The 9,805-nt window shown below is 34.0% G+C and overlaps 1 protein-coding gene across 1 annotated transcript; it reads left to right on the forward strand.

Moving 5' to 3' along the window:
- The first annotated feature begins 1,522 nt into the window (after positions 1 to 1,522).
- On the forward strand, positions 1,523 to 6,002 carry LOC123552892 (uncharacterized). Its single transcript, XM_053542428.1, has 6 exons — positions 1,523 to 1,622; positions 2,340 to 2,530; positions 3,445 to 3,608; positions 4,160 to 4,348; positions 4,538 to 5,392; positions 5,646 to 6,002. The coding sequence occupies exons 2-6, from the start codon at positions 2,340 to 2,342 to the stop codon at positions 5,888 to 5,890; spliced, it is 1,644 nt and encodes a 547-aa protein (XP_053398403.1). The 5' UTR covers positions 1,523 to 1,622; the 3' UTR covers positions 5,891 to 6,002.
- The last annotated feature ends 3,803 nt before the right edge of the window (positions 6,003 to 9,805 follow it).

Here is a 9,805-nt window from a genome sequence, read left to right on the forward strand (position 1 = left end):
AGTGATCTGTAGATCCTTGAATTGTACTAGCAGGAAAGATCTGTAAAACCGTATTCGATACGACAGGTCATATCACATCCGAGGGAAAATTAATTCCTAACTGATGCCAATTAATGAACATATTTACTTTTCCCCACCGAACTCAGAACCTTTGAGGAAAGTTTTCGTTTCGGTCGTTTTACTTTTTTTGTTCGGATTTGGTTATCCATTGTCAATATTCAAATAAAGAAAAAAACAAAAGAAAAAAAAAAACAACAACAACAACACCCTCCCCCCAACAAAAAAAAAAACAAAACAACACACACACACACACACACACACACACACACACACACACACAGAAGACACCCCGCCCGGTTTTTGATTATCAATTTCTTGGTTGAGAGTTAGAGCAGCAATGCAACAACCAAGAACTATATCTGTCCTTGTACACCGCGGCATCGACACACTGCCGATGGTCTCTTTCAAGCGAATGTAACGTGTTCAGTATGTTACACCATAGTTCGCAAATGAAAGACAATTGTCAGAGGATAAAGACCATTCTTATTCAGACCAAAATCTGACATACCGAGAAAGGATTTACATATTTTAAAACACGAGAACATGCATCATTAATATTCTCATCAAGACTCGTGTGTTTATCTCAAACGCTTCCTAAGTGAATGTAAGATTCGAATCCGAATGCCTAAACTCCATTTTCTATTACTTTCTTTACATATCTTTATAATACTACTTTTTTCTTGCATTATAATATAATATCATATAATTTTCTAGGACAAATTTCCCAAAGAATATGTCTATTAGCTTTTCTCGACCAAATTTGCGGTAGGGAAGTGGCGCCACATCGTCGGCATGCGTTGGACAACTATATTCAGACTATTTTTGGACGTTTGTTAACATATTTTTATTTATATGACCGTTTAATGAGTTCCATGAATTTAGCACCAGCAGCGGATGTGTTACAGTATAAAAAGATTGGCGGATATCAAGAAAGTAGATGTAAAGTTTGGATCGCAATAATATTCGCTTCTAAAGCCAGATTTTTTTCCTTATTTATCAATCGCCAGAATTAATCATTATTTACTTTGATGGCAATAACAATTTCTTTCTCCACACTTTCGACAAATTGCTGGACTGAATGTATGTGAAATCGTCCAGAAAGTCGTTTGGAACTTTATAACCTTTGATACTCAGAAAAACAATTTTCTTCTCTTGGGCGAGAATTATTTACCCATATGCGTCTCTTACTTTGCACATTACTTGTAAGTAATAGTCTTCTTTTGATTAAAAAAATATTCCAATATTCTGGCACTATCTACAAGCTGTTTTACTTTTTTTCATATTTGAACCAATAAGTGCCAGATCAAACTGATATTTCCATTTCTCAGCGGAGACATGTATATTTTGTTAATATTCAGATTGACTCATTAGTTTTGGTTCAGGATGAGTAGTCTGTCATGCAAATGACGTTACTCAAATTACGTCATTGAAAATCAGCAACGTCTTGACGTCTTACATAAACGTCGCGTCCAAGTAACGGAGGACGTCAGTTTCTACAACAAACATAGAGCTTGAAAGCAATCATATCGCAAGCATAATTTCAAGAAAAATCTCATTGAAAGGTAAGGAAAATTGTTTATCATGAAAAATTATATATACCGTCACTTCGTTTGGCGGCCTAGTGGAAGATTTTTTTTTTCTATTTAAATAAAAGCTTTAAATGTTTGTAAGTATGCTGTTGCTGATAATGATTATCTATTTATTTATCTATTTATTTATTTATTTATTCATAATAATAATGTGAAAATCTGACAAAAATTATATAGCAGTTACACAGCATAACAGTTAAAGGAAATATAAATGTCAAAAGTAGATGAATTTTAAAAAGCATAAAATTAGATTATGTCTGCATGATGAACGAAACTTATTTCAATTTTCGGTTTATGTCATCATACAAAATTTAAGAAAATTATGAAATTCAGTTTTCTGGAATTCTGAACAATTTTAGATGTAAAACCTTTATTCAGTAATATTGGCTTTCTACTTATATCTAAAATGGATACTAGGAACGGTAGTTAGACGTGTTCACTTTCGTCCCGCCATTTTCTATTTTTAATTTTCCCGGAACGTCATACCAAACATACAGTGTGTCTCAAAGCAGTCAGGCGGACCATAACCGATTTTCAGAACACATTTTATAGATACAATTGGCAAATTATCATGACCCAATGTCTGACTTGTAAAGTTTGCAATCACATCCCACTAAAATTGATTTTGCCATACCTTGTCACAAAAATGTATTTAGTTAACTTAGCACCAATATTTTGTTTATATTTTAGATGTCTTACAACAGAAAGCAGTTAGTTAAAGTTGAGTTAAGTGTTTATAAGCCTTTTCATGGCTGTCCTGGTCGTTACACAGACTATCTTGTTGCTGTTGTTGGACCGGGATTACAACTTGGCAACGAGGATCCAGATATTGCTGTACGTTGCAACCCTGTAGGTCATCACTTCTGGACAAAAACATTCTGGTAAGTATGATTATAACTGTTTCAGCTGAAACAGTTGAATATCTACCTACCTACCTGCCTACCTATCTTTCATTACTAACAGGGACGTAGACACTTATATATCATGTCTTCAAAAGAATTATACAAAAAACTGACCCAAAATAAGATATGACATAACTGCTATTAATTGTCAATGTTTAACATTCGTCAGATATACTGGAATGGAATCTGACGTTAAAGTTTCTCTCCAATAAAGTCCTCTCTGATAGACGTTCTGAGCAATTTGCATTACCTCTACGCAGTAGAAATCGCAGTTAGTGTTTATTTTCTTTTTTGATGATCTGAAATGATTAATTAACATATACATTTAGCATCTAAAGTCAGAAATGTACCCGTTTGCAGCTGGTAAAAGCGCGTATTAAATTTTGATTCATTTTGAATGGGCATTTCGGGCGTTCCAGTGAAATAAATCAATATATTATAAGTTATGACATTTGACATTCGAGAAACATGGACTGGTGAAACTCACCAGCGGAAATATTGAGCGACTTGAGGAACTCGAAAGGACAAGTGCATATTTCTTGATTCAGAGCTAATATTTTGTATTACATAAGTATCTACCTATATAATTATTACGAAAATAATAAAGTTTTATGTTTTGACTCAGCAGTTTTGAAAATACCATCGTGTATGAACTTTTAAACGTGTCAACACACATGAAAGTGACGTCAGATATGTTATTTGCACGTCGGTATTGAATAATTTTGAGGCCACAGGTCCTACTGTTACTACACTGGGATTGATAAAAATCTATAATTGGACCTAAAGTGTCTATTTGATGATATTTTAATTGGACCTAAAGTGCCTATTTGATGATATTTTAATTGGACCTAAAGTGTCTATTTGATGATATTTTATTTTTCTCTGTATTCTAGGCTGCCAAAAGAAAAAGATGTATACTTCAAGTTTCTTTTAGTTAGGGCTTCCACAAATGCCATTGTAGACATTGAAGAAATCATTCCACATAGATTACATGTTGGTCAAAAACCTCTACGTGTAGAAATAATGTATAATAAAACAGCAACCCTAGTGGAAGAAGGTAAATACAATATAAAATACTTTTATTCTTGTACAGGTCGTTCATATTGTACTGAGTCTTCTGTTTTGCTATCATCCGGTATATTTGCTTTTTAACTTTCGCAGTGACACGCATTAATTTGTACGTAATATTTACTATAACATTTTCAATTGTAGGATAAATCAAAATATTTTAGTCAGTATATTTAGAGCAATATGAAATAATTAAAAAATTCAGTTCCTACCTCTTTAATCACTTTTATACACTTTGTACAGAGTTTCGATATAATTTACATAATTTATGAAAAGTCAGTAGGCTTACTACTTGGAATTCTCATTGGTTCACTTTTTATTTACTCTTTCTGATGAATAAAACATGTTTTCGGAATCGAATTTACATTAATCTAGAGACACGTATCTTCACACTGCGTCTAATTATAAATACGCACACTGTTTTCGGATGAATTGAGATGCTCCGACTTTCAAAAGGTACAAGCTTGAAAGAAAGAAACTTTCTACTAAAAGCTTGACACTTGTTTTTATATGTAAATATTTGAATTTGTATCTTTGCAGCTGGTGATGATTTTAAAGCACCACACAAAGGGAAATATGAATTATTCTACATTCCTAGTCTCAATATTGTACGTTCAGACAGGATTCAGTTTAAAGCTCCAAGACTTGAATGTCCATTAAAGTCCGCACATTCGGTCAAAATAGAACAAGAACGTGTTTCTCAAGTGACAGTCCTGGACAACAGCACTGGTAGGTAACTGTATTTTACATCAAATATAAGTAACTGATACTAGAGTAGCAGTTCCGGCATACAAAACCTGTCCCTCACATAAGTACAAGTGTTAAAGATAACTGAAATAAGAACTTCTGTTGTTGAAAGTTTATATACGTGTCTGTTGCACTCCGTATATTGTAGTTTTATATTTTACTTCATTTAAGAAACGAATTTGCCATCTGGACAAAAACTGCATGATCTAAACCAAAGCTGCACAAGACCCGAGATGCTTCCGACGGAAGAGATTAATCCAGTGTCACAATATGAGATGACAATCCAAACTGATGGCACAGTATCACATGTGGAAAAGAAAGGGTACATGACAAATATATTGACACAGCTTCCGATGACAAGTACAAAACAAACGGTAACTCAAAAGGAAGAGAACGTGACAAATCTCTCGACACGTCCTACCAACTGCAATACTTCAGAGGCAATTGAAAAGGTAGAGAAAGTGACAAATCAGTTGACTCAGCCGCCAGTTAACAGCACAACGCAAGAGACAATACAAAATGAACTGAAGCTGACAAAGCTAATGCCACAGCCTACCATCTGCTCAACCTCAGAGGCAATTGAAAAGGTAGAGAAAATGACAAATCAGTTGACTCAACCGCCAGTTAACAGCACAACGCAAGAGACAATACAAAATGAACTGAAGCTGACAAAGATAATGCCACAGCCTACCATCTGCTCAAGCTCAGAGGCAGTTGAAAAGGTAGAGAAAGTGACAAATCAGTTGCCTCAGCCGACAGTCAACAGCACAACTCAAGAGACAGTTCAAAAGGAACTAAAGCTGACAAATTCAATGCCACAGCCTAACATCTGCCACACTTCACAGGAAATTGAAAAGGTAGAGAAAATGACAGATCTACTGAAGCTGACAATGTCAATAACACAGCCGACCAGCTGCACATCTCGAGAAACAATTCAGAAAGAAGAGAAGATGACTATGTCAGCGGCACAGAATACAATGACAAGTGCTAAGAATGCCGAATTAAACATAACCACTATCAAAACAGGTAAATAGTTCTTTTATTGCAACTAACTTCGACTTGATTTTTGATTTGTACAAAGTTAAATTAAATTTGGCATGGTTTGATTTTCATCAATTATTTTTATAATAGCTAATTTAATGCGTTCTCTTGAATATAATGTTTATGTAAATCACAATATTTCAATAATTTTATTATATACGATAATTTTTATTATTCTGTTTTGTCTGTCTCTTCGTGTTAGTTTTTATTTTATCTAGCGTTTCTTATTGCTTTTCAGCAACGGTTAAACCTCAATATTTTCAACAGCAGAAGGTCCCTTTGCATTTAAATGAGTGTACAGTTAACAGTGACATTCCTAACGATGCCAGTCCTAAAGTAGACGGGAACAACCTTGGTGTAAAAGAAGATTTAGAGGTAAAAATTGAGCAGCCTGGACATTTCCCTATCAGCAAGAAGGGCCTCATGCTTGTTGCAGCTGGAGTGGCATTGGCTTCTTATCTGGGATATCGTGCTATCAGCTAGATTTTGACACGAGCTAAATGTTTTTATTTGTTTGTATATGTCTTGAAGTGTGATATTATCATGTTTTATTATTGTTAGATATACTAGATGTTTTTAGATAAATATTTTTTATAAGAAATACCGCAATTTTGTTGTCGTTTACAAAACTTTGATTTGCACGCAGCCCCATGTGTTTCTGGGACGATCTGTGTATGAAAAGAATAGGAACCACTGCCTTACCCTTGCATGATCGCAAGAGGCGACTAATTGGGTCTGATTTGCACGTAAACATATTTCATATAATCCTTGCGTGTATCAGTGCTATACACTGGGCACGTTAAAGAACCCGGCTGTCTATTCGCAACGAGCTAGGCTAAGTTAGCCGGACAAGCCTATATCTGATTTCTGATCTCTGTCGTGGGGGCTTTGTCTCACTCTGTCCCTCTGGTCAGATCGCTCTGTGTCTGTACTAGTAGAGGATGAATTATGCGCCCTGTGTGGCTGCATTTGAACTACTGTGAAATCATTTAATTTCGTGGGCATGAAATTTCGTGGTTTTGGTCAAAACGGCAATTTCGTGGGGACATGAATTCGTGGGTTTCAACTTTTGAACATAAAATGAATTGGAATTTTACTTGTTCGTTGGGATTAAATTTCGTGGATTGACCCAACCACGAAATCCACGAAAATTAGTCCCCCACGAAAATTAATGATTTCACAGTATGTGAAGCGCCTTTGAACGTGAAATTGATCATGAAAAATGCGCTATATAAATCTGGTATAATAATAATAATAATAATACAATAAATTACATTTGATTTGCAGACTCACACAAATCTTCAGTTAATGGTTATCAAAGCAAACTTTGTCTTGTGCCCATAATTTCTACAATACATCAATTTATAACATATATTATTATAATATGTGAAGCAACACAAAATGGGCATAAACAACACATAATCATTATCGCACGTCGTGAGAGAAATGGATATCAGCTCTTACTTACGGATCACTGTTTAAAACAATCAAATAAAAAAAATTGTTTAGAGCTATCTTAAAAACTATGAAATGAAACATTTATCATTTAATAAGAAAATAGAGAAAAGTTGAAACTTCACAGGTCGCTCAACACGACAAAAACGAAAATGTTGCAGGCTCGGTTTGATTGAGCCTGTTCATGGACGGTAGTGGAAATGCATGCTTCCGTCCACGCCCTCTAGCCCCGGGTTGAGCAGAACTCAACATTTACACGTGCTAAAAGTACAAAAAGCAATTTAGAGACAACCGTGGTCGGTCGCTACACTAACTCACTTCCGGTTTCTAACAGCTGATGATTACACTTCATAGCATCAATCATATACATACGTCAGAATTTATTTTATTTTTAAACTGGAAGTTACGTATGAAACTAAAAATAGTTCCAGTGACTGTACATTAAGGTAATCTAAAGTTTATATTACAAAAAAGTTGTTACGACAGGTTTTACGCTGACTCAAACTAATACCACGAACTTTTAAGAAATATAACACAAAGCTTAAAACAATTTAAGGTACTTCCGCAAATTGAAATTAGAAATTTATGTGAAAAATCAGAATCCTCGAAACAGCTTTCGAAATGCAAGGACATAAAATATATATGATAAAAGTTGAAAAGATTTATCTGTAGGTAAACTTGCGAGCATGAAAGCTACGCTGAACCCTATCTCCACAGTGCTTTGGAAGAAAATGAATGAACATTTTTGGTGCAAAATTTTGGTAGCGTATGCAACCTAAATTGCTATAAAATATTTATTTTCAAATCAAAGAAATGCCAAAATAGTGCACACGAGCGTTACTTTTTCAAGAAAATGTCGTTAAACATTCTAATTCGCAAAACACGTGCACAATTTTTCTAAAATATTTCGCCGCCATGTTTATTTCAAGGAATAAAATATATGATTGTTCTTTTACCTCAGATTTCCTTACTGAAATACGTATGTCTCCTTATTCATGGCTAGAGATATCCATTTAGTATAGTTTTTCACTGTTCGATCTCCTTAATCTGTTACCGATCCTTCACATTTAAAGAATAAACGCAATGTGTAATGATAGTTTTTCGCTTTACACACCTCTCTTGGACAAGAAAGCCGTTTCACTTAAAATTTGTAAGCATACGCTGGCAAAATATAAATGAAAGATCGGAACTTTTTCTAAAATAAAGTTGAATTTCAATCATTTTCAAAAACTAGAAATATTGCACATTGTGTTGAATTTATAAATAAAACAAAAATCACCAAAATAAACCATTTTAGAACTTTTCCGGGAACTATACGTTTCAGCCGAACAACGCATTTCAAGATGACACAAAACTGATATCTCTTCGTAAACAATGTCAAAGTTCACCTGAGGAACATTGCTGAAAAAGTAAAAGTGCTTACTTGTTTCAGTTTTACGTCCTGTAGAAAACAATCAACTTTCAACTTTAAATGCATATATGTTCTATAAATTATTCCAATATTAAAAACAGTCCGATCTTTTCCGTGAGAAATAAAACGAAGCAAATTTAACAATCTGTTTACACTTCAACCATGTGAAATTAAAGGCATGTACTAGCACGAGACTCCCGTGCATTTTGAACCTCGTGGTGAATAAACTGAATTTACTTTAAAGTATGGTGTCTCAGTTGAGCCAGTTATTTGTTAATTTCAGAGAACATACATTAAAGAAGTGTTTATGAGATTATGCATATGTAAGAATATTTACTAGTCTACTTTATATTAACGACGATAGAAAACAAGTTTGCACTCGGCAAATAGCAAGTCTATTATTTTCAAGTGTATACTGAACACTGATCCCAATATTCGTAATTTTCAGATAAAGAACTCGTTATCCTTGGTTTCGTAGACAGTCTTAGTACTGGACCGCTGCTTCCGCTGTCAACACCGCAGTAATCACTAATGTAAAGTTCAATTGATTGCATTTTGTAAAATGTTTCGTAGTTATCTACAATTGTATATAAATTACAATGTATATTACCTCCTAACATATTTTGCTGTACATTTTTTCTGCGATTTATTACATGCTGTATAAATTCTCAAATTGTATAAAAAGTCGAAAGATCAAAATTGGTTAGTTTACGACGCATGAAATCACTATACACATCGAACTTGTTCCCGACCAGTATGCGGAAATACTGTGGCCAAATGTTTCAAGATTGTCTAAAAGTATTTGCATATTTCGTGATAAAGCAAATATTTGACTGTTTTTATAATTTATAAATATACATGTGTGAGAAAGTTACGTTAAGTAATTTCTGTAGTTACTGCAGGAAGTGCCGAAAATTCCATTTCCACCAAATTTTCCGTGAGATAAGCAGCGCGTAAGTACATAAATTCCACAATAATAAATTAAACTTTTCTTACACTTGCACAATCCTTGAAAAGAATTTTGGATCGTTGCCAAATATTGTTCACATTAAGTCTGAGACTACTCTTACAATTTTAGGCAGTTTGGTACACCATACATAGAAAAATCATTGTCCGCACATTGCACTACTTTTATGTATGCTGAAAATAGCAATATGTACAGATTTATTTTCGTTTTAATACATGAGGTGGTCAGATTTGAAAACAGATTTTGTACTAAGTTTAGTTCTATTCAGTAAGACAATTCTCCTATGCACTAATTGAAACTTTGAAGTAACTTTTGTCATTCATGAATTTTTAATAAAGTATTTTGAAAGGATTCATAAATCTAACCAAAAATTTGGAAAAATACAGGTAAAATATCTTCTTTGTTTATTTCCGAATTTTAGTTTTACTTTTTATACAGCTACTTTGAGTTCAGGTCTTGCAAACTGAGCTGTTTTTGTACTCTGGAACAGCTGCATTTGAAAGCTTTTGTTCACAATATTTTCACACTTCAAATGAAGGTCACTCCAAATTCAAGATGGCGGAAG

This window comes from Mercenaria mercenaria, chromosome 4 (genome assembly GCF_021730395.1).
Source record: "Mercenaria mercenaria strain notata chromosome 4, MADL_Memer_1, whole genome shotgun sequence".
Taxonomy (NCBI): Eukaryota; Metazoa; Mollusca; class Bivalvia; order Venerida; family Veneridae; genus Mercenaria; species Mercenaria mercenaria.